Source organism: Bison bison, unplaced genomic scaffold (assembly GCF_000754665.1).
Source record: "Bison bison bison isolate TAMUID 2011002044 unplaced genomic scaffold, Bison_UMD1.0 scf7180017864370, whole genome shotgun sequence".
Taxonomy (NCBI): domain Eukaryota; kingdom Metazoa; phylum Chordata; class Mammalia; order Artiodactyla; family Bovidae; genus Bison; species Bison bison.
In genome coordinates, this window is record NW_011494942.1 from 6,211,305 (window position 1) to 6,236,714 (window position 25,410).

The window sequence follows — 25,410 nt, forward strand, 5'->3', positions numbered from 1 at the left end:
CAGCCAAGGATGGAGAAGCTCTATACAGTCAGCAAAAACAAGACTGGGAGCTGACTATGTATCAGATCATGAACACATTATTGCCAAATTCAGACCTAAACTGAAGAAAATAGGGAAAACCACTAGACCATTCAGGTATGACCTAAATTAAAACCTTTACAATTATAGAGTGGAAGTGACAAATAGATTAAAGGAATTAGATCTGATAGAGTGCCTGAAGAACTATGGACAGGGGTTCATGACACCATACAGGAGGCAGGGGTCAAGACCATTCCCAAGAAAAGGAAATGCAGAAAAGCAAAATGGTTGTCTGAGGATGACTTACAAATAGCTGTGAAAAGAAGAGAAGCAAAAGGCTAAGGATAAAAGAAAAGATATACCTATTTGAATGCAGAGTTCCAAAAAATAGCAAGGAGAGATAAGAAAGCCTTCCTCAGTGATCATTGCAAAGAAATAGAGGAAAACAATAGAATGGGAAAGACTAGAGATCTCTTCAAGAAAATTAGAGATACCAAGGGAACATTTCATGCAAAGAAGAGCACAATAAAGGACAGAAGTGATATGGACTTAACAGAAGCAGAAGATATAAAGAAGAGGTGGCAAGAATACACAGAAAATCTATACAAAAAAGATCTTCATGACCCAGATAACCATGATGGTGTGATCACTCACCTAGAGCCAAACATCCTGGAATGTGAATGGGCCTTAGGAAGCATGGGCTTCCAAGTGGGCCTTAGGAAGCATCACTACGAACAAAGCTAGTAGAGGTGATGGAATTCCAGTTGAGCCATTCCAAATCCTAAAGATGATGCTGTGAAAGTGCTGCACTCATTATGCCAGCAAATTTGGAAAACTCAGCAGTGGCCACAGGACTGGAAAAGGTCAGTTTTCATTCCAATCCCTAAGAAAGGCAATGCCAAAAAATGCTCAAACTACCACACAATTGCACTCATCTCACATGCTAGTAAAGTAATGCTCAAAATTCTCCAAGCCAGACTTCAACAGTACATGAACAGTGAACTTCCAGATGTTCAAGCTGGTTTTAGAGAAGGCAGAGGAACCAGAGATCAAATGGCCAACATCCGTTGGATCACCAAAAAAGCAAGAGAGTTCCAGGAAAATATCTACTTCTGCTTTATTGACTATGCCAAAGCCTTTGACTGTGTGGATCACAATAAACTGTGGAAAATTCTGAAAGAGATGGCAATAACAGACCACCTGACTTGTCTCTTGAGAAACCTATATGCAGGTCAGGAAGCAGCAGTTAGAACTGGACATGGAACAACAGTCTGGGGCCAAATAGGGAAAGGAGTACATCAAGGCTGTATATCATCACCCTGCTTATTTAACTTATATGGAGAGTACATCATGCAAAATGCTGGGCTGGATGAAGCACAAGCTGGAATCAACATTGTCAGGAGAAATATCAATAACCTCAGATATGCAGATGACACCACCCTTATGGCAGAAAGTGAAGAACTAAAGAGCCACTTGATGAAAGTGAACAAGGAGAGTGAAAAAGTTGGCTTAAAGTTCAACATTCAGAAAACTAAGATCATGGCATCCGGTTCCATCACTTCATGGCAAATAGATGGGGGAACAGTGGAAACAGTGGCAGACTTTATTTTTTTCAGGCTCCAAAATCATTGCAGATGGTGACTACACCATGAAATTAAAAGATGCTTACTCCTTGGAAGGAAAGTTATGACCAACCTAGATAGCATATTAAAAAGCAGAGATGTTACTTTGCCAACAAAGGTCCATCTAGTCAAGGCTATGGTTTTTCCAGTAGTCATGTATGGACCTGAGATTTTGACTATAAAGAAAGCTGAGCACCAAAGAATTGATGCTTTTGAACTGTGGTGCTGGAGAAGACTTCTGAGAGTCCCTTGGACCGCAAGGAGATCCAACCAGTCCATCCTAAAGGAGACCAGTCCTGAGTGTTCACTGGAAGGACTGATGTTGAAGCTGAAATTTCAATATTTTGGCCACCTGATGTGAAAAGCTGACTCATTTGAAAAGACCCTGAAGTTGGGAAAGATTGAAGGCAGGAGGAGAAGGGGACAACAGAGGATGAGATGGTTGGATGGCATCACAGACTCAATGGACATGAGTTTGAGTAAACTCTGGGAGTTGGTGATGGACAGGGAGACCTGGCGTGCTGCAATCCATGGGGTCGCAAAGAGTCCAACATGACTGAGCGACTGAACTGAACTGTACTGAATCCTTTGTTGTTGTTTAGTTGCTCAGCCATGTCCAACTCTGCAACCCCATGGACTGCAGCATGCCAGGCTTCCCTGTCCTTCACCATTTCCTGCAGCTTGCTCAGTCTCATGTCCATTGAGCTGGTGATGCCATCCAACATCTCATCCTCCACTGCCCGCTTCTCCTCCTGCCCTCAATATTTCCCAATATCAAGGTCTTTTCCAGTGAGTCAGCTCTTTGCATCAGGTGGCCAAAGTATTGGAGCGTCAGCTTTTGTATCAGTCCTTCAGATGAACATTCAAGTTTAATTTCCCTTAGGATTGACTGGTTTGATCCCCTTGCTGTCCAAGGAACTCTCAAGGGTCTTCTCCAGCACCACAGTTCAAGGGCATCAGTTCGTCAGTGCTCAGCCTTTTTTACTGTCCAGCTCTCACATTTATACATGACTACTGGAAAAAACCATAGCTTTGAGTATATGAACCTTTGTAGGCAAAGTAATGTCTCTGCTTTTTAATACTCTGTCTAGGTTTGTCATTGCTTTTCTTCCAAGGAGCAAGACTAATCCTTGCATCTCCTTATAACTAGAAAAGCACTAAATCCCTTCACGGTGACATCAGCTCCTCGTCGTGATTCTGTTTAACTCCCCCTTCACCAAAGTCATATATATTGACCTTCCCCCACTACATCTTTGGAGCAGTTTCTCAGAGGTATTTGAGGTGCTGTTTTCTGGGGTTGCAGTCCTCATTTTGCCCTCAAATATAACTCAACTCACAACTCTCACGTTGTGCATCTTTTTTAGTCAACAAGCAGGATAACATAAGTATCATTTGAGACTGTTTGGTGGCTGAAGTGGTACAGAGTCTGCCTGCAATGTAGGAGATGTGGGTTCGATATGTGGGTCAGAAAGATCTCCTGGAGAAGAAAATGGCAATCTACTTCAGTGTTCTTGTCTGGGAAATTCCACGGACAGAGGAACCTGCCACACTATTATTCATGGGGTTGCAAAGAGTTGGACATGACTGAGCGACTAAATAACAACCATCTTTACACTCTGTGTGGCAATCTGTTAACAAGATAGTTTTAAAACTATATAGCAACATAAAAAATGTTTAGATAAAAGTAAGTCATAACCTAGTACTCTAACACAGAAACTTTTGTTCTATTTTTAAAAGCAAATATTGTATATAAGAACAATTTTGTATCTTTTATTTTATTTATCACTAATTTGTATCTTTCAGTGTTGGATTCCTTTTAAAATTTTTATAATCAGAAAGATAATCAGTAAGTAAGACATCTTGAAAATTAAAAAGATATGATTGTCAAAGTTTTTTAAATTGTGAGCACACACAAATTTGGTCAAAATAGAAATTATTTTTAAAGACATTTTAAAAATCTTTTACTTTTTAAAAATATTATACAAAGCCCATGCATTCATATTATCCTCACCTGGCATTCATCTTTGTGCTCAATTATCCCTCGTTTGTTCTCCATACCTGATCCTTTCCACATCATGCATGACTGTGAATGTGACTTGTATTTGTTTATTTCTCTAACTCTTCTTAAGACTAAGACTTCATCATCTCTCATCCGGAATACCGCCTAGTCTCCCCACAGATGTTCTGTTTTCACTCTTGCCACCGTCTGAGCCATTCCATACACAGCAGTCAGGCTGGTGTTTTAAAGATGAAGAACAAAGCAAGTCACAACCCTGCTTGGACCCCTTCAATAGCTTCAGATTGCTCTCTGAATAAAGCCAAGTCTTAAACTCAGCCTCTGAGCCCTGCATCTTCAAGCTCCTACTATGTCTTCAGCATCATCTTTCTACCCCTTGCTCATCCTTCCGTTGGATTTGCACATGCTGCTTCTCTTTCTCCCCACACTGTCTTCTTGGTTCTGTCTCATGGTTTAGGATTCAACTTAAATGCTGCCATTTTTCTCTCACCACCATATCCATTCTCTCCACAGTACTTATCATTTGTAATTGCATATATACTTATTCACTCGCTTGTCTTTGTTTCCTCCCCAGGCTCTAAGCTACATGAGACCAGGACCTTCACTTTGCTAGAAGATTCCCTTTCACAGAACAGGCCCTTGATCAATCCTGACTGAATCAATGAATGAGTGGAATGTACAGAAGGACAGTTTTCCTCAAAAGCTTGCAGATAGCCACAGAAGAGATCTGTTTTTCAACTCATGTTCTGATTGAGTAGATCTGGGATCTGGCCTGAGATTCGGTGTTTCTGACAAGCTCTTGGGTGATGTCAAAGCTGCCAGTGCCTTATTCACATTTTGACTAGCAAGGTCAGAGGGATTATAAAGATGAGTGATGGTGGTGTTTGTCCTTATGATTTGGTAAAGAAGTTGCCTCAGAAAAATGATCTAAAACACCACTGCTGCTGCTAAGTCGCTTCAGTCGTGTCTGACTCAGTGTGACCCCATAGACGGCAACCCACCAGGCTCCCCTATCCCTGGGATTCTCCAAGCAAGAACACTGGAGTGGGTTGCCATTTCCTTCTCCAGTGCATGAAAGTGAAGTTGCTCAGTCGTGTCCGACTCTAGCGACCGCATGGACTGCAGCCCACCAGGCTCCTCCGTCCATGGGATTTTCCAGGCAAGAGAACTGGAGTGGGGTGCCATTGCCTTCTCTGCTAAAACACCACAACTATCACGAATTTCCTTGGTACAGGAAACCTGTAAGACCTGAAACTGTTTGAAATTGGTGTCAATGTTGACCTTACCCCGAAAGTACACAAAACCAACATAAAGAAATGTCTAGCAATAATAAAATCATTCAGAGTTACAATAAACAAAAAATTTACAAGAAGCAATTGGTAATTCAGTCTATAGGGATAGAGATGCTTTTTTCATAAAGCAATAAATATCATGGGACAGACAGATGGGAATTTGAATTTCATTTTGCCCTTGAGTAGTTGTGCAACCTTAAGTAATTTATATTCTCTGAATCTCAGTCTCATCACTTATCAATCAGGGTAAATGATATCCACCTTAGAGGTGAGCAGATGAAGTGGGTCTCTCATATCAGTTAAATAACTGTGCCTGGTAGTCCTTATTAGGCTCCTGTTCCTTTCTTAGGTAGAACATTTTCCTTATAACATTAATTTCCCAGGGGGAGAGAGAATCAATTTTTGAGTGTATGTTTGGCACATTTATCATCTCAGAGGGGAAAAAAATGTAGGAAAACAAATAATTATGTAGGTTAAAAACAAGCATTTTGGTTTAAATGAACACTACAATGTGAATTAGAAAAAGCAAACATCTGGTCCAGGATTCAACACAAACTAAATGTGAGACATTAGACATATTATTTGACACCCCTGGGCCTCTGTATTATTTCTAAATCATTGTATGTGCATACATGCGTGCTCAGTTGCATCCAACTCTTTGTGACCCCACTGATTGCAGCCCACAGTCCATGTCCATGGAATTTTACACGAATACTAGGGTGGGTTACCATGTTCCGCTCCGGTGGATCTTCCTGACACAGGGATCAAACCCACGTGTCCTGAGTCTCCTGCATTGGCATGTAGACTCTACCACTGTTCCATCTGAGAATCTCCCAAAGGTTCTAGTAAGGAATTGGTAAACAGAGGTGATTAACAATATCAACAAATATGTTTATTTGCAAAAAATGAAGCCAGGGACATTGAAGCATCTACTTGAATTCAAATAACCCCAAGGGCTTAATTCCATGAATATTCAATAGTATATTGAGGTATAAAGGCAAGGTATATAGAAAAAAAAAAAGAAGAGAATTGAAAGCCATTTATAATGAAGCAGGAGGGTTTGAAGCATAAAAGCAATCATTTCCAATACACAAATTCATTTGTCAGCATTTAAATAGAGATAGATAACTTCATAAGTCTAGTCAAGCAGTTTTTTCACTCACTTTTTTCATTATTACATAGAAATATTATGATTACTTTAAAAGATTTATTTTTTATTTTCTCCAAATTGTTCCTGTTTTCTGTATTTCTAAGACATATTTAAGTTAATATTCTAAGTTATGACAACTTAAGAACATATATAACAACTAAAATTCTGACTGTCAGTGAAAATTGGCATGTCTGTATAATCTAGAAAAGACGGAAGTTCTCCAAATAAACCTTAAGTTCTCGGATTTCATATATTTCTTTAAAACTGAGTAATATAGTTTGAGGGTGTTTATGAAGATCTTCGGAGAAGGCAATGGCACCCCACTCCAGCACTCTTGCCTGGAAAATCCCATGGAAGGAGGAGCCTGGTGGGCTACAGTCCATGGGGTCGCGAAGAGTCGGACATGACTGAGCGACTTTACTTTCACTTTTCATTTTCATGTATTGGAGAAGGAAATGGCAACTCACTCCAGTGTTCTTGCCTGGAGAATCCCAGGGACGGGGGAGCCTGGTGGGCTGCTGTCTATGGGGTCACACAGAGTCGGACATGACTGACACAACTTAGCAGCAGCAGCATGAAGATCTTAGGAGGAGAGAAACCGTTTTCCAATCTTTGTTCTAGTTACCAATGAATCTGAAATTTCAGGGTTTTTTTTTTTTAATTCTGAAAGGGAATGTAAAAATCACATGATTTAGAAGACTAATGATTTCCTGTAAGAAGATAACTAATGTGTTTTACAAAGTGTACACAATGATTTTGGGCTTCCTAAGCGGCACAGTGGCAAAGTATCTGCTTGCCAATGTGGAAGACAGAAAGAGATGGGGGTTCAATCCCTAGGTCTGGAAGATCCCCTGGAGAAGGAAATGGCAACCCATTCCAGTATTCTTGCCTGGAAAATTGCATGGAAGAGAAGCCTGTTGGGCTACAGTCCACGGGGTTGCAAAGAGTCGGACACGACTGAACATGCCACACATACTACTAGAAACTTCTCTTTAATCCTTGAAAATTCACTCTGGTATTTTACAAAGATGGCAAATTCAAACTTCTGCTGTGTGTGACTTACCATTAACTCCACCAAGATGCTTTGTATCTGCTAGGTTAACATTCACTAATGTGTTAGTATAATAATGACCCACCTGCTATTCCTATCTATAAGGCTCTTTCTCTCTGTAAGAATGGAAATTAATGACAGAGTCTCTCTGAACTGTCTCATGTCAGAGCTAGAAAAGCTGTGAAGGGTATATATGAGCTGGACTACTGGCTAGCAGGTTGGGGGGTAAATGCTCCAGTGGATGCAAGCTTGGGGTTTTTCATGAAGCTTCCTTGCTAACAAAGGCATTTTCTGATATTGCTGACACTGAGACATTAAAAGGTAAGGAATTTTCTGTGTCTAGCATACTATTATTTATTTAGCATTAGAACAAATTTGGGATTAAATGTATGGCTTATTTCAAAGGAAGACTAAAGAGATAATGTATAATGATATCAATTTTCTAGATTGTTTTTAGAAGGAAACTGGGTAAAGGAAAATTTTGAAAATATTTGAAAATTGCATGAGCAGTCTGAACCATATCAATAAAATTATGATCCTTGGAAATTATGTTTTTAAAAGATTTTTTAAAGTAGGCTCTAGTTTAATATGTCATTAAACAAAGCTACAATAGATTTCTTTATTTTAGAGCTGATTTATTCTTTTCAGAAAATTTGAGAAGCAATGGGTATTTTGAAGCTGCCGGTGGTTCTCATTGTGCTCTGTGTTGCATTAAACCATCTGGAAGGTGGTGGTAAACCCACTGAAAGGTTAGTAACTTGAAAATCCTAGTTTCTTTTGAAAGTATGAAAAAATTATAATCAAATACTGCTATGTAATTAACGGCCCTTGTGCCATTAGATTTCTAAGTCATATTTAAGAATAGTACATTAAGATTTTCCACTGTTTCTTAAATTCTATGTTCTTTAAAGAATAAAGTCAGTCTGATAAATCTCTCTGATGAAATTTCTGACAGACAGGAATGGACAGTTTCAGCTTTGTCAAGAAATATGCTATTGGAACTTAAAGGAGCAGAACCAGAACATGAAGCAAGAAAACCCAAAAGGTAGTAACTTCTACTATACTAATCCAATTCTCAAGCAAACTAGGAGAAACTCAAAGTATATATTCTATATGAGGTGGAATTTTGCTGTGTGCTTACATAGACATTTTTCTCAACTCTGGCAATATCCTGAACTTTCACGTCTCTTTCTGGAAATCTAAGTAGGAAATAATCAAGTGGCAAATTAAATCTGGTAAGAAGTTAAATTTAGAAGATCCAGTTAAAAAGACATTAGTCCATAGGGGATTCTTTCTATATTGCTAACTGCTCTGTTAATGAAACAGAATTATAATGAAAATACTATTCTTCATGAGACTATTTCCAATATTTCTGTAAATATATTTCCAATATTCTGTAAATATAAAATAATATTTCTTGAAAATGTTTTCAATAAGTAGCATGTACATCAGGATTTTTTTTAAAAAGCTTATTTTGAAAGGTGTCATTTTATTTGAATGGCAATTTTAAAAACTGTGAAGGGTGAAAATGTTTGCAGTATTTACAACTTTCAAGTGGAAAGCCTTTAAAACTGTTATTATCCATTTATTAAAAGAGGCTTAAGTCCATAGGTATACATATATCCCCTCCTTTTTGAAACTCCCTCCCATCTCCTTCCCCATCCCACCCTCTAGGCTGATTCATGCTGAGGTTTGACAGAAAACAGCAAAATTCTGTAAAGCAATTATCCTCCAGTAAAAAATAAATTTATTTTAAAATGCTATATTTAAAAAGTCTTAAGTCCAAATTCATGCATATGTCATAAATAATATGAAAATTTGCTTGTGTCTAAATTGGTTTTGACTCCATATGGTTTTATAAAACTGAATTTAAAAAAAAAAACTGAATTTAAACTCTCTTGAAGACCAAGGAGAATAAGTTTACTCATGAAAAATCTTTTCTTTAAGTCATATTAGAACTCATCTCATAGAATTATCAGCATTTTGTCTATTTCCCTTCTGGGTGTGTTTTGTTGAGGTGGAGGTCCTTTGGTGATACATAAAGGTTGCTAAATCACGTACGTGTAATAGATAGTACACATAGATTTTTCTTTTCCTTTCATTTCAAAGCTTACCTAGTTTACAGGACATTCTTCTCAGAACTGACTGTAGTGTTCAATTGGTTTTCTCCTGGATAAAAACAACTTTAAACCTGCCATGAAGTTTCTGGTAAACTAGCAGAACATTTGAACAATGACAGAAAAATGAGTGATATTATGTAGTATTTCTGTCTATATCTTGATCTTTTCTTTCATTAGATATATTCATCTGCTAACTATTTTTACCCAGTATGTTTTTAAGGAAATTCATTAATTATGAGGTGAATTTCACTGAGAAATAGAATAACACATAATGTTATTTATTAACAATTATATTTTCATGCTGGTCTCACAACCTTTTTGAATTACTAGAAATATTTATAAAACATTCATCAATTACTTTTCAGGAAATTGAATTTCCTGGAATCAGTATATTTGGTCAGTTTTTTGAAGAGAAAGGAAGAATTTAACATCCTGAGCCATTCAACCATATAATATTCTATAAAGCTCATAAAAAGCTGAGAAAGCCTATGTAGAAAATATCTCAAACTTTGAACACCTTTAAAAAATAAAGCTGATGAAGATTTATTCTTCAATATTGTTTTTTCACAAAAATCAGTCATCTCATCTGAGATCTTTTTCTACTTTTATACCTGCATGGGACGGGATTAAGAAGTAACAGACTTTACAGACTGTACCAAAACATGGTTATGTTACTTGACACTCATGAGTGAGGCATAAGGATCCCACACTTGCCCACCAACTTTTTAAGACTCAGTAGTAAATAAGGTTCAGTGGTATCTGCCTGGCAGATAGTAAGAGAGCAACCAAAAGTATAATTACATGAGTTTCAAGCTAGAGTCACTGAACTCACACACCTCCACAGACAACTATTAAGAGCTGGGATAAGAGACCCATTTAAAAACTGTTTCAAAAGCCCCTGAAACTGAGATGTTTTTAAAGAGAGACAATTTAAGAGTTACCATCTGGCCTATAATTATCACTGTTTACATTCTCTTCTTATTGAAGTATAGTTGATTTACAATGTTGTACTAGTTTTTCATGTATGGCAAAGTGATTCCGTTATATATATACATATATAGGTATATATGTATTCTCTCTATATATTCTTTTCTTTTTTGGGTCCGTTTCCATTATCGTTTGTTACAGGATATTAAACTTATTTATGAAACAGAAACAGATTCAGACATAGAAAACAATCTTCTATTGTGAGTGAGGGATAAACTGGTTTGAGATTAGCCGATACACACTACTATATATGAAATAGATAAACAACAAAGTCCTACTGGATAGCACAGGCAACTATATTCAATATTCTATAATAAGTTCTCTTAAAACCAAGAATTTCCATGTGTGTGAATGGTCATTGCTTTAAACTAGTGTTTGTTATTAGCTGGTGGGTAGGCTGGTAGGCCATGTCTGCCTGGTAGTCAATGAGGGAAAGTACATAAAAGTTGGGGTGTTGGGCCTTTCACTAACCAACTCAGTCAACTTTCTCCATCTTAATGATAATTTAGGGTATATCCTATCAGATTTACATAAAAATTCCTGTTTGGGAAAGCAGTTTCACAAGTATGAAACCAAAAAACATAAAAGTTCTTTGTATTTCTTTAAAGTAGAATCATGACCCTCCTAGCTAACTCAAATTAGAGAATATTTTAGTTAGAATAATTTAAAATCCTATTACAAACCTTGAGACCAATTATCAAACATTCACCAATTATCACTGAGCACAAAGAGTATTTCACATTCTGTTCAAGGCATTCACCAAATATATCCTGGAAAAGAAATCCCTTTGAACCTTCTCAATTTGACCCACGTTTCTTTTATTACTTTAAATTTATTAGTTTGCAATGTTTGGGTCAAATTCTGATTACTACTGTTTTCCAGGAAAAGTTTATCACCTTTTAGAATTCAATGTTCAGTGTGAATTGCTGGTTCAATCTTTATAAGAGCATTAAACCATTCTTTGAAAATGCACATTGGCCATGCTTACCACATATGAAAAAGAAAGAGTTAAACAGATAATATGAATAAGACCGATATATAAGCCAGGTAATTAGGCTTCTGTGGGCTTCCCTCATGGCTCAGTCGATAAAGAATCTTCTTGCAATGTAAGAGACCTGGGTTCAATCCCTGGGTCAGGAATATCCCATGGCGAAGGGAATGGCAACACACTCCAGTATGCTTGTCTGGAGATTCCATGGACAGAGAAGCCTCGTGGGCTACAACCCATGGGGTTGCAGAGTCGGACACGACTGAACAACTAACATACACAAATTAAACTTCTAGGTGTGTTTCCTTGCCTGAGTAATTGGTTTGTCAGCATACACTCATGCTCAATAGATACTCAGTTCATGTAATTCTGTAAGAAAAATTTTCTGTGGAGAATATCTGAGAGTATAAACCATAAAGTTTCACATAAGTTTTTAAAATATTTACTCTTAGGCTATCTCTATACAAAGATGCAGATAATGAAGTACTTCCCATACAAAATAAACACATTGAGATAAAAGCCATTGCATATTGCTTCAAATTATGTATATACACTGGCTTCTGGATATTGAGTTTTTAGCCTCCTACCAGTATCTCTCTCCCACTTTACACTTAATCAAAGTTTAACCAAGATTTTGGTTTTTACAGGAGCTGAAATTTCCCTATAACTCCTAATAATCAGCAAAAAAGCAATCATTGTGTCTATTTCCAGTACACTAAAACAAAAGATGGTACAAAAATATAGGACTGATACAAATAAATTCTCTAAATACTAAGAAGTTGATTCAAATGAATTATTTACAGTTATCATTTATGACTTATCCATAATATTATCATGCAATTTTTCCAGGTGGCTGAAGGAACATGATGAATATTAATACCATTGATACAAAAAGCCTTTTGGTTTTAACATTTAACCTATCATTAAAATTGTTGAGAATATAGGAACATAGTACATAGCAGGGACATAGTAATCTTCATGTATTTATGCTAATAGTAATAGAATTTCCACACTACAGTAGTTAGAGTACCTGAATAGGTGGTAAATTTTATTCCCTTGAAATAATACCTGACATTTGTCAACACTGTCAATTCAGTGAAATCAAGAAACTTAACAAAAATTAACTAACACTGCTTAATTCTTTTTTGAAAGGTATGAGAAATGAATATATATATATATATATATATTTAAATTCACATATTCCAGATTACATACATAATTTGCAATTCAAGACCTTTTTTAAAAATTTGGGAAATAGATTGGTGGTGGTGGTTTAGTCACTAAGTCTTATCCAACTCTTGAGACCCCATGGACTGTAGCCTGCCAGACTCCTCTATCCATGGGATTCTCCAGGCAAGAGTACTGGAGTGGATTGCCCTTTCCATCTCCAGGGGATCTTCCCAACCCAGGGATCAAACCCAGGTCTCCTGTGTTGCAGGCAGATTCTTTACCAACTGAGCTATGAGGGAAATAGATTAATCAATATTTAAAAGAATATAAGACAAAAAAAAAACTTCTATTATCATTATCTGGAATATATTCTGAATTGCCAAAGAAAAAAATTACACTGGGAAATTCAACATTAACTATAACAGAGGGTTTGCTATATGATTTCTAAGCTGCATCTTCAGGGTGTCCAGAAACTCGATCAAATCATCCAAGTATTTTACAAACCAAAACACTGAGTTACTGACGTGAGGATGTTTCCTTTCGTTTTCATCAACATGAGATATGTGATGTCACAGAGATAGTTGTATCCAATCCTGACTCTAAGTTTCTAACCGTTCAAATTTGCTCACTGTCACCAGTCATCAGATGGAAAAGCGGAAATGCGGCACTGCCACTTGTGAGACTCAACGCCTGGCAAATTTTTTAGCTCCATCCAGCAACAAACTTGGTGCCATTTCCTCACCTACAAAGATGGGATCCAATACATATGGCAAGAGGAAAAAAGTTGAGATCTTAAAGAGAGAACCATTGAGTTACTTGCCCATTTAGAGGTCAGTGCTCCTCTACAGCTCTTATTGCTTTAATGTATTATATAACTACTCCAGTGATTTCCTTTGTTATTTAACAGTACCTCTTCCGTTACTAGAATGAATATATGAATCTCTGCATCCCATGTTTGTTGCTAACGCATATAAAATGCCATGTTAAGAATTGCTTAAATTAATACTAATTGATTAAGATCCCATAATAAAAAGGCAGTGTCTTTAAAAATGAAATGTTCTTGCTGTAGTGTTTATTTTTAAAATACTTTTTAAAAGTTGTTTCTTTTGCCTGTAACTTTATGACCTACCTGCGTTTTATAAAATGGTTGTTGGAAACTTGATAAATTGATAAACTTGATACTTGATCATTGAAATTTGATAAACTCGATAAATTATTAGACACTAAAAATAAAGTTATGATTATAAACACTAGAAAACTAGCAATTGTAAGTATCCTTGTTAAGCAATCCTTTTTTGCATTAGATTTCTGAAATGACATAAAATGCTGTTTAAAAAAATAAAAGCCTGCTGCTGACTCAGTCAAAATATTTTTTTTTAACTCTGTTTTTTATTGCATTTGCTGGTATGAAGAGTTTACTTACAAAATAAATTAAAGCCTTCTCCTGACTCAGTCAAAATACTCTTTTTTAATTCTGTTTTTTTGTTGTACTTGCTGGTACTAAGAGGTTATTTCAAAATTAAAAAAGAAATGTCTCTGTACACACTGCTATATTTAAAATGGATAACTAACAGGACCTACTGTATAGCACATAGAGCTCTGCTCAGTATTATGTGGTAGCCTGGATGGGAGGGGAGTTTGGAGGAAAACAGATACATATATATGCGTGGCTGAGTCCCTTCGCTGTTCCCCTGAAACTGTCACAACACTGTTAATCGGCTATACCCCAAAACAAAATTAAAAGTTTAAAAATAAATAAATAAGACAAATAAAAAAAACAATGTCCCTGAGAGTTTTATTGTCTGCTATTATCAGATCAGATCAGTCGCTCAGTCCTGTCCGACTCTTTGCGACCCCATGAATCGCAGCACGCCAGGCCTCCCTGTCCATTGCCAACTCCCAGAGTTCACTCAGACTCACGTCCATCGAGTCAGTGATGCCATCTAGCCATCTCATCCTCTGTCGTCCCCTTCTCCTCTTGCCCCCAATCCCTCCCAGCATCAGATTCTTTTCCAATGAGTCAACTCTTCACATGAGATGGCCAAAGTATTGGAGTTTCAGCTTTAGCATCATTCCTTCCAAAGAAATCCCAGGGCTGATCTCCTTTAGAATGGACTGGTTGGATCTCCTTGCAGTCCAAGGGACTCTCAAGAGTCTTCTCCAACACCATAGTTCAAAAGCATCAATTCTTCAGTGCTCAGCCTTCTTCACAGTCCAACTCTCACATCCATACATGACCACTGGAAAAACCATAGCCTTGACTAAACGAACCTTTGTTGGCAAATTAAAGTCTCTGCTTTTGAATATGCTAACTAGGTTGGTCATAACTTTCCTTCCAAGGAGTAAGCGTCTTTTAATTTCATGGCGGCAGTCACCATCTGCAGTGATTTTGGAGCCCAGAAAAATAAAGTCTGACACTGTTTCTCCATTTATTTCCCATGAGGTGATGGGACCGGATGCCATGATCTTCATTTTCTGAATGTTGAGCTTTAAGCCAACTTTTTCACTCTCCACTTTCACTTTCATCAAGAGGCTTTTTAGTTCCTCTTTACTTTCTGCCATAAGGGTGGTGTCATCTGCATATCTGAGGTTATTGATATTTCTCCTGGCAATCTTGATTCCAGCTTGTGTTTCTTCCACCAGCATTTCTCATGATGTACTCTGCATATAAATTAAATAAACAGGGTGACAATATACAGCCTTGACGAACTCCTTTTCCTATTTGGAACCAGTCTGTTGTTCCATGTCCAGTTCTAACTGTTGCTTCCTGACCTGAATACAAATTTCTCAAGAGGCAGATCAGGTGGTCTGGTATTCCCATCTCTTTCAGAATTTTCCACTTTATTGTGATCCCACAGTCAAAGGCTTTGGCATAGTCAATAAAGCAGAAATAGATGTTTTTCTGGAACTCTCTTGCTTTTTCCATGATTCAGCAGATGTTGGCAATTTGATCTCTGGTTCCTCTGCCTTTTCTAAAACCAGCTTGAACATCAGGAAGTTCACCATTCACATATTGCTGAAGCCTGGCTTGGAGAATTTTAAGCATTACCTTACTAGCGTGTGAGATGAGTGCAATTGTGCGGTAGTTTGAGCATTCTTTGGCATTGCCTTTCTTTGGTATTGGAATGAAAACAGACCTTTTCCAGTCCTGTGGCCACTGCTGAGTTTTCCAAATTTGCTGGCATATCGAGTGCAGCACTTTCACAGCATCATCTTTCAGGATCTGGAACAGCTCAACTGGAATTCCATCACCTCCACTAGCTTTGTTCGTAGTGATGCTTTCTAAGGCCCTCTTGACTTCACCTTCCAGGATGTCTGGCTCTAAGTCAGTCATCACACCATCATGATTATGTGGGTCGTGAAGATCTTTTTTGTACAGTTCTTCTGTGTAATATGCCATCTCTTCTTAATATCTTCTGCTTCTGTTAGATCCATACCATTTCTGTCCTTTATTGAGCCCATCTTTACATGAAATGTTCCTTTGGTATCTCTGATTTTCTTGAAGAGATCTCTAGTCTTTCCCATTCTGTTGTTTTCCTCTATTTCTTTGCATTGATCTCTGAGGAAGGCTTTCTTATCTCTTCTTGCTATTCTTTGGAACTCTGCATTCAGATGTTCATATCTTTCCTTTTCTCCTTTGCTTTTCGCTTCTCTTCTTTTCACAGCTATTTGTAAGGCCTCCCCAGACAGCCATTTTGCTTTTTTGCATTTCTTTTCCATGGGATGGTCTTGATCCCTGTCTCCTGTACAATGTCACGAACCTCAATCCATAGCTCATCAGGCACTCTATCTATCAGATCTAGTCCCTTAAATCTATTTCTCACTTCCACTGTATAATCATAAGGGATTTGATTTAGGTCACACCTGAATGGTCTAGTGGTTTTCCCTACTTTCTTCAATTTAAGTCTGAATTTGGCAATAAGGAGTTCATGGACTGAGCCAAAGTCAGCTCCTGGTCTTGTTTTTGCTGACTGTATAGACCTTCTCCATCTTGGGCTGCAAAGAATATAATCAATCTGATTTCGGTGTTGACCATCTGGTGATGTCCATGTATAGAGTCTTCTCTTGTGTTGTTGGAAGAGGGTGTTTGTTATGACCAGTGCATTTTCTTGGCAAAACTCTATTACTCTGCCCTGCTTCATTCCGTATTCCAAGGCCAAATTTGCCTGTTACTCCAGGTGTTTCTTGACTTCCTACTTTTGCATTCCAGTCCCCTATAATGAAAAGGACATCTTTTTTGGGTGTTAGTTCTAAAAGGTCTTGTAGGTCTTCATAGAACCATTCAACTTCAGCTTCTTCAGCATTACTGGTTGGGGCATAGACTTGGATTACTGTGATATTGAATGGTTTGCCTTGGAAACCAAAGAGGTCATTCTGTCGTTTTTGAGATTGCATCCAAGTACTGCATTTTGGACTCTTTTGTTGACCATGATGGCTACTCCATTTCTTCTGAGGGATTCCTGCCCACAGTAGTAGATATAATGGTCATCTGAGTTAAATTCACCCATTCCAGTCCATTTCAGTTCACTGATTCCTAGAATGTCGACATTCACTCTTGCCATCTCTTGTTTGACCACCTCCAATTTGCCTTGATTCATGGACCTGACATTCCAGGTTCCTATGCAATATTGCTCTTTACAGCACCGGAATTTGCTTCTATCACCAGTCACATCCACAGCTGGGTATTGTTTTTGCTTTGGCTCCATCCCTTCCTTCTTTCTGGAGTTATTTCTCCACTGATCTCCAGTAGCATATTGGGCACCTACTGACCTGGGGAGTTTCTCTTTCAGTATCCTATCATTCTGCCTTTTCATACTGTTCATGGGGTTCTCAAGGCAAGAATACTGAAGTGGTTTGCCATTCCCTTCTCCAGTGGACCACATTCTGTCAGATCTCTCCACCATGACCCGCCCATCTTGGGTTGCCCCACGGGCATGGCTTAGTTTCATTGAACTATTATCAGTGAGCTTATATTAAATGTATATGCCCTTTATTCTGTTTAAGTAGCTTTCAGCAAATCTTTGTCACATTTTTATACAGAATACTGCAAAATCAATATGTGTTCCTATTAATTCTGTCTTTATTTAAAAGACTATAGACTTCTGGAAATTATGTACTATATAGCAACTTATTGTCTTTGTTTAATTAATTGGACTTTTCTGGCAGAGGTTCCACGTGTGTGATATTCCCCCCCCCACACACACCCTTTTTTTGAAGGAACCTGCAGTACTAGAAATGAAATGAAATATTTTACTCTAAGTCAAATTCCTACAGGGTATCTGCTTCTCCCTGACTGTGAGTTCCATAATTTTGGAAGTATCATTAACTCATATCAATGGCTATTATGCTGCATTATGCATTGCTCAGGGCTCAGCTTTTATTTTTAAAAACTAAAAAAAAAGAAGCATTTCAATCAGCGACAATCCAGCTGACTGAGTTAATTGCTACATTAAAATTGCTCCTCATAAAATTTACCTTGGATTATCATCTTTAGAGTTTGTTATTGTTGTTTTGTTGGTTGGTTTTTTCTCAGAGAGGAGGGTATAGAGAAAACAGATGTTAGTTATAATGATTTTATGTCATGAATTACATTCTGAAATAAATGAGTGATTGAATTCTATTTGTGATATTCAACTATTAGCCCCCTTTCAAAGTGGATGTAAGCTCAACATTTTGAGAATCCCATGGACAGAGGAGCTTGGCAGGCTATGGTCCATAGGGTCTCAAAGAGCTGGACACCACTGAAGCAACTCAGCACATATGCAAGGTACAATTAAATCAATCTCTTAAACTTACTCAGTTAAAAATTGTCCCATAATAGTCTACCTTAAATAACAGCATTGCATGTCACATCTATATCAACTCCCCAATCAAGTCTGGTGGGCTACAGACCATGGGGTCGCAAAGAGTCAGATACGACTTCACTTTCACTTTCACTTTCAATCTATCTTTCAAGAGTTAATTAAATTTTAATGAGCTCATATAGTAATCAAGGACATTGTATATAGCAGTGCACAATTCCCAGGTATAAGACAAGAAGAATTAACATATAGTAACCTTACGACTTCTGGTGCTGAGGAATAGGATAGAGTTAGGGTTACTATGTCACTTACTCCAACCAGGAGACTTTTGAGAAGGAAAGAGTTTATTACATTGATACAATAAATATAAATAGTTGATGTTATTGTAAAGTTTACTCATTATATTTATTAACAAAGTGAAACATTTGAACACATTCAGCATTCTTTCCTTCCTTGGCATTCATAGACCAATAGAAATCTAAATATATAAAGGTTGAGAATGCTTTATGCCACGGAACGTAACAAATACTTACCCTGGCCTCTCATAATTACCCTGTGAAAAAAATTAGTTTTTCTTTATTGACGTAACTGGTGATATCAACAGTAAATATTTGTGACTAAGCTTATTCCAACTCTTCTTGTGCCTGTGGTACATGAAATCACGGATGCTATTGAGTAGCCTTCCAAATACTTTTATGTACATGCTACAAATTAAATTTTATTGAAGATTTAGAAATACAAATGATCCTATGTTTCCTATTGCAATAGTGACTCAGAACAAAGAATTTATTTTCTAAAACTTCCAGAAATTCTCTTGAGCATTGTGAGAGAACATTCTGCAATAAGCCTCTTACTCCTCTGAAGCCTGAATATCATTGCTGTTCAGTCACTAAGTCATGTCCAACTCTTAGAGACCCCATGGACTATAGTACACTAGGCTCCTCTGTCCTCTACTATCTCCTGAAGTTTGCTGAAATTATGTCCATTGAATCAGTGACTCTATCTAACCATCTCATCCTCTGCCCCACCCACTTCTCCTCCTACCCTCAACATTTCCCAGCATCGGGGTCTTTCTTTTCCAATGAGTCAGTTCTTTGCATCAGGTAGCCAAAGTATTGGAGCTTTAGCTTTAACAGCAGTCCTTCCAATGAATATTCAAGGTTTATTTACTTTAGGACAAAGGAATTAGTTTGGTCAAACCAGTCAATCTTGAATATTATTACCTGGTAATATTATGCTGAAATGAAAGAATCAGCTCAGTTCAGTTCAGTCGCTCAGTCGTGTTAAGAGTAGAAATGCCTGTGAGTCTAAACCTCCTTTGGCTGAGTGCAGGGAGAGCTTTTCATATAAAGCAGGAGAAAGTTTTCTTTTTCTACCCATTATCCTCCCTTTTACACACACATAACCCACAGTGATGGAAAAATCCATCTTCTTTACACTCACTGAATGTGTAATAGATACTGTTAGTGTTCACCAACATCCTCTTCTTCCTGAGCATACAAGGGCGTGTAGTTCTCAGCTCCCTCATATTCAGGTGGTGCCATGAGGCTCATTCTGGCCAACGAAATATTAGCAGAAATGATGTGTTTCACATCTAGGCTGACAATATGTTTAAAAATCTATGGGAAAATTTTAAGTCTTTCTCTTTCCTTTGCTACTGCAGTTCCTGATGAGGTGTCCCTCTAGCTGGGACTCTGAATGGCTTCATGGAGAAAAAGATTCCCTCTCATCTGTCTTGGACATGGAGTGCGATCAAGAAATAAACTTCTGTGGCATTATCTACAGCCTACCAAAACACACACACACAATAACCAAAATCAATCAGTTAGGTAACCTTCATGATACCTAACTACCCTGTTAATACTTCTCTCCTGACTCCACGATGTCTAATAGTAGCAGAACCATTCTTCCACTATAATTCAGCCTTGAATCTTAAAATTATCACCAACTGCTCTAAGTCCTTGTCCCGCACATTCAAATTAGTCATCAAGACACAGGTACTCTAAAGTACTTTCCTGTTACTAAGATATGTTCCTCCTTTCTTCTCCCAGTGCCAGTAATATAGCTCCAGTCCTCTTTACTGCAAGCCAGGACTCCTGCAACAGGCTGCTAAAATAGTTCTCCAACCTCCAATATTTACTGTTATTCTATACATTGATACAGAACAAGTTCCAAATGCACATTTCTTACTGAATCAGTCTTTCTATACAAAATTTTTCAAAGCCTTGTTATTATCTACAAAAATACATCAAGTCCTTTTGCCTGACATTTAAGTCCTTTCACAAAATAACCCCTATCCTCTTTTCCAGCTTCTCCCCACATCATTTCATTTCCTATTCCTACGCTGAACCAAATTCTCTGGTTGCTTTAGTTGTTTCTCTTTAACCGATATCATCACATTTCCTCTTATTTCCCAGGCTCTGGCTCATTCCTCCATTCCCTCCAAATTGAACAACTAACCCGTGGTGCAACCTTTTGAAGTCCTTCAATAACAAGGTCAAGACTCTTTCATCATTGCCCTACTGAATATGATTTCCCCACTCACTGAGCTCTCCTCACACTGTGAATATTAAAAAGAAGTTTGATATTAGAGTATTATATTATTAATATTTTATTTTCATAAAACACTGTATTATATATTATATTGTATATTATTGTATACAATATATAATTGTATATTGTATACAACTGTATATTGTATATACAATTGTGTATTGTATATTATTGTATACAATATACAATATTGTATATTATTGCTGTATTATTTGTGTGAATGACACAGTACTCTTCAATACTGCTAGGTTCCTAAGGACAAGAGACTGGAACTTAGTCATTTTCCATTCCACAAATTACTTCACAATCAAGAAGTTAAGCCTATCTACATAATCTGGAAAATTTGGACTACTTGAGCACTTCCCATATTCTGTTCTTGATATTGTGCTGGCATACAGCTAAACAGCCCATCTTCTGAAAATAACTTGATTTACCACCAACATCTTTTGGTTGACAACAAATCAAGCAACTGTGCTTTCTAAACATATCATAAAGATGATAGAACACATTATATCCCAGTGGTGTCTTACCATGTAACTAAAAGTAATTGATAAATTGCTGTGAAATGTATCTTCATTAACAGGTTTTCTTGATTTGAAATATGAAACCATTTATGAAATGAATACCACCTCCAAATAAACTAAATATTGTACCATACAACTATACAATATTTAAATTCTATAGCATAATTATCAAAAAAAGATTCTAAATTTTCATAATAAGTAGGATTAATTAAATTCCATAAATAAAGGGTTTTCTGGGGGAATGAGATAGGAGCAAATGGTCATGTTTCTCACTTTATTGGTAGAACAGTGCTCTTGCATTGGAAAAATAATGTATGCTAGCATACATTCCTTCCCCTTGATTGATTTACAATGCAAGTTTAATTCATGAGCAAATTTTATAAACAAAATTCCAATCTTTGCCTATTGACAAAACTTTGAAAATTAATTTTTGATCTTTTTTTGTGAAGACATAGTGATATACATTGGTCAGTCATCTACATGCTGCTCTTTAATCTATACTTTTTGAGAAAGTTTCTGCTTTGAAATATCTATTAATAGAGCACAATAAGATATCAAAAAACACAGTGAGTCATAGTTCTGCAAAATTTTCAACAGGAGAAATATACAGAACACACCTGAAATTCATTTGTTATACTCAAACATGCCTTAATAATTAAACTTAAGAGTTCTGGTCAAACAAGACAGAAATGGATTAAGCAGTCATGATAAGTATATTTATCAATTTAGAAGCCAAACAGAAGCTTAGAGTTTACATATTGATAACCAAATGCTTTTCTGTGAAACAACCTGTGAATGAGTTAAAATAGCTTTATCATTTGGCTTGCAATTAATATTCTTAAAGTTACAAAGATTGTCACACTCTATATTATCTGGAATTAGGAAAACTCTCAATAATTTCTTAGAAAATTAAATTATGCTGTGACAGTTATTCACATAGCAACTAATATTAATAGTTTTCTTTTTATACTTAGGGAGAAATCCTTTATTATACAGTGACTTTTTTCTGCTAAAGAAATCACTGAGTAACAAGATTCAGTGGAAAATTTCATTGTGCGTTCAAGGTCTGTTCTACTTCTGGGCATCTTCTAATGGTTTGAGATACAACTTTGCTGGGATGAAGTTAACAATGGTAGCTTCTTCAAAAATTGCAGTCAAATTCTTCACCTCTTCTTTATTGTATAAGAGGTGTCAATAGCACTCCTGATCATTTTAAATCTTCTATTTCTTCATGCGGCTTCCCTAATGGCTCAGATGGTAAAGAATCTGCCTGCAATGCAGGAAACTCAGGTTCGATCCCTTTGTTGGGAAGAGTCCCTGGAGAAGAGAATGGCTACCCACTCCAGTATTCTTGCCTGGAGAATTCTATGGACAGAGGAATCTGGCAGGCTATAGTCCGTGTGATCTCAAAGAATCAGATACGACTGAGCGACTAACACTTTCATTTTCATTTCTTCATAATGACAGTGTAGAAATGCTTATGAAGTCGGAAAAAAAAAAAAAAAACCCATATGAACCAGAGATTTGAGTTTTGATGTATCATTATTGATCCAAAGTCTTTTATGTCTTAGGAAAGATACTGTATTTCTTCTGGGATGGGGTAGAAAATCTTTCTCTTTCTCAGAGGAGGGAAACCCCATTTGGCTGTTAGTTGCCATGCTTTGGAAGATGAGAGATTTGTGTTTGTTCTACAGCAAAGTGGCTTGGGGAAACCAAGCGACAGCCAGTAAGGGTGTATCCTAAATGTATATGTAGCCTGGAGTCACATCGACTTGGGTGACTACGATCAAGTTACTCTGGACTTCTGTCTCCTCTTGTGTGACATGAGCAGAATAGTAACTCACAGATTGCTGCTGCTACTTTAGTCTCTCAGTCATGTCCAACTCTTTGTGACCCCATGGACTGTAGCCCACCAGACTCCTCTGTTGGTGAGGATTCTCCAGGCAAGAATACTGGAGTGGGTTGCCATGCCTCTCTGAAGGGAATCTTCCCAACCCAGGGATTGAACCCAGGTCTCCCATATTGCAGGCGGATTCTTTACCGTCTGAGCCACCAAAGAGATTGGCAGTGAGGAAGAAATGAGATTATGTCAGTGATGAGAATAGCTAAGACTCTGGCTGCAAACTTGCCTTACAATAAATGCTGGTTCCCCCTTTTCCCTTGTAGAGGAAGGTCCCTCTTTTTCCCTGTGATATGTTTCCCACAGGGTCACCTTGCCACAGCACATGGCGTTGGATCACACTTTGGAAGAGGATGGTATCTGCCCACTGCAGAGCTCAGGAAGGTGTTTGAGGGAGAAGTTAATATATTCTTTTAATAATAGAGATTCTACCCTACCTTTGAATTCCCCTTTCTACTTTTCTATCTCAGCTTGTACTTGGCAGGATTCCAATGGTACCTATTAGTTTCTGAGCCCCAGTGCCTTCCCATTTAGAGGTTCATTTATGGTAATCTCACTATGTGCCAGATGCTGTTTTAAACTCATTCAAATTCATATGCATTTACTCCTCATAAAACCCTGTAAAATGAAGTTAGTTCCAATTATAAAATAAGCTGCAATGATGTAATGAACTGCACAGTGACTGAATAATAATATATTGCACATTTGAAAGTTGATAAGAGGGTAGACTTTAAAAGTTCTCATCACAAGAAAATAATGTGTAACCATGTTTGGTGATGGATGTCAACTAGACTGATGGTGGTCATCTTTATCAATATATACACAAATCAAATCATTACACTGTGAAAACCTGAAACCAATTTAATGTTATATGCTGATGATCAATAAAAATACTATTATTATCACTATCTTACAGATGAAGAAACTGAGGCTTTCTGACCTTGGATAAATCATTTCACCTTATTCTGCCTCAGTTTATACCAAATACAAACCAAGTCAATGGTGGAGCCAAGATATTAACCCAGTTATTCATCATTCCATATGTTTGCTTAGTACCTCTTATGTACCAGACACTCTTTAAAGTTTTGGGGATGCCTCAGTAAATTAGACTGACAAAATCCTCTGTCCTCATGGAATTTACTTTCTAATTTTAGGGGGTGATAGTGTGTACCAAAAGTGTACTCTTAGTCACTACGCTATAACACTTTCCTCAATCACAGGGATTTGTAAAAATCTCTCATCTTCCTTTCACAGCACTTTGAGGAAAATGAGAAATCAGGACAGAATTAGGAGGAAAAATAAGTTGCTGTTTTCTAAGTACCATCTACATGCACTTTATATATATTCTATTGTTAATCCTCATAAAACTCCATCAAGCAGGTATTGTTACACTATTAACTGATATAAACCAAGGAATAAAAAACAGGCTGATATAAAAATTTCATTCTGAATAGATAAGAATAAGAATAGATAAGAATGACAAGGATTTCTTTGCCTTCTCATAACAAGCCACATCTGTCAAAATAAAGGATAGCAGCTATAAAAGAAAAATGAGCTGATTTGTCCAAGATCACACAGTTAATAACGGTCATTCTAAGACTGGGACTGAGGTTTATCAGACTCCGAAGCCCAGGCAATTTTGCCATATCATGTCCAAACAGAAATCTTTTTTTTCTTACTTCTACTGTAGCTTATTTTATGTAGAACCCTGCCAAATCAGTTTGTCTTAGAACTGGACAAACAAGTCAGGCAAAAGAATAATGGGGCAAAAACTGTGTTCAGGATATAAAGAACTTGTTTGCTGTTGAAGATAACAATCTTTACCCAGTATCACATTTTTTCTTGCTTTATTTTGTTTTATAAGGTTTCAACTGAAAGTCTGAAAAATCTAGTACACTTATCAAAATTTTGCAATGCTAAAAGATTGCTCGAGGCTTATCTTTATTCCCCTTCCCAAATCCACTTGAGATTCTCATACTGATCTTTTTTATATCAAAGTAGAGTTGTGGGCTTCCCTCGTGGCTCAGTGGTAAAGAATCCACCTGCCAGTGCTGGAAACAGGTTCAATTCCTGGGTCAGGAAGATCCCTTGGAAAAGGAAATGGCAACCCACTCCAGTATTCTTGCCTGGAGAATTCCATGGACAGAAGAGCCTGGCAGGCCATAGTCCATGGGGTTGCAAAAGAATCAGACATGAATGAGCAATTAAAACAATAAT

At 37.2% G+C, this 25,410-nt stretch overlaps 2 protein-coding genes across 2 annotated transcripts in view; one reads left to right on the forward strand and one right to left on the reverse strand.

The window, feature by feature from the left end:
* Positions 1-25,410, reverse strand: part of SLCO1A2 (solute carrier organic anion transporter family, member 1A2) — a 111,041-nt gene that overhangs the window by 78,955 nt on the left and 6,676 nt on the right. The window lies entirely within an intron of this gene.
* Positions 7,814-13,385, forward strand: IAPP (islet amyloid polypeptide). The gene is made up of 2 exons (XM_010855932.1): positions 7,814-7,899; positions 13,054-13,385. Exons 1-2 carry the CDS (start codon positions 7,814-7,816, stop codon positions 13,241-13,243), a joined length of 276 nt encoding a protein of 91 aa, XP_010854234.1. The 3' UTR covers positions 13,244-13,385.

Excerpts from the sequence above, each read along its gene's own strand:
- IAPP (XM_010855932.1), top strand. The coding sequence starts at position 7,814 with ATGGGTATTTTGAAGCTGCCGGTGGTTCTCATTGTGCTCTGTGTTGCA. Across the intron at positions 7,900-13,053 it reads GGTGGTAAACCCACTGAAAG|TCATCAGATGGAAAAGCGGA; the intron begins GTTAGTAACTTG and ends CACTGTCACCAG.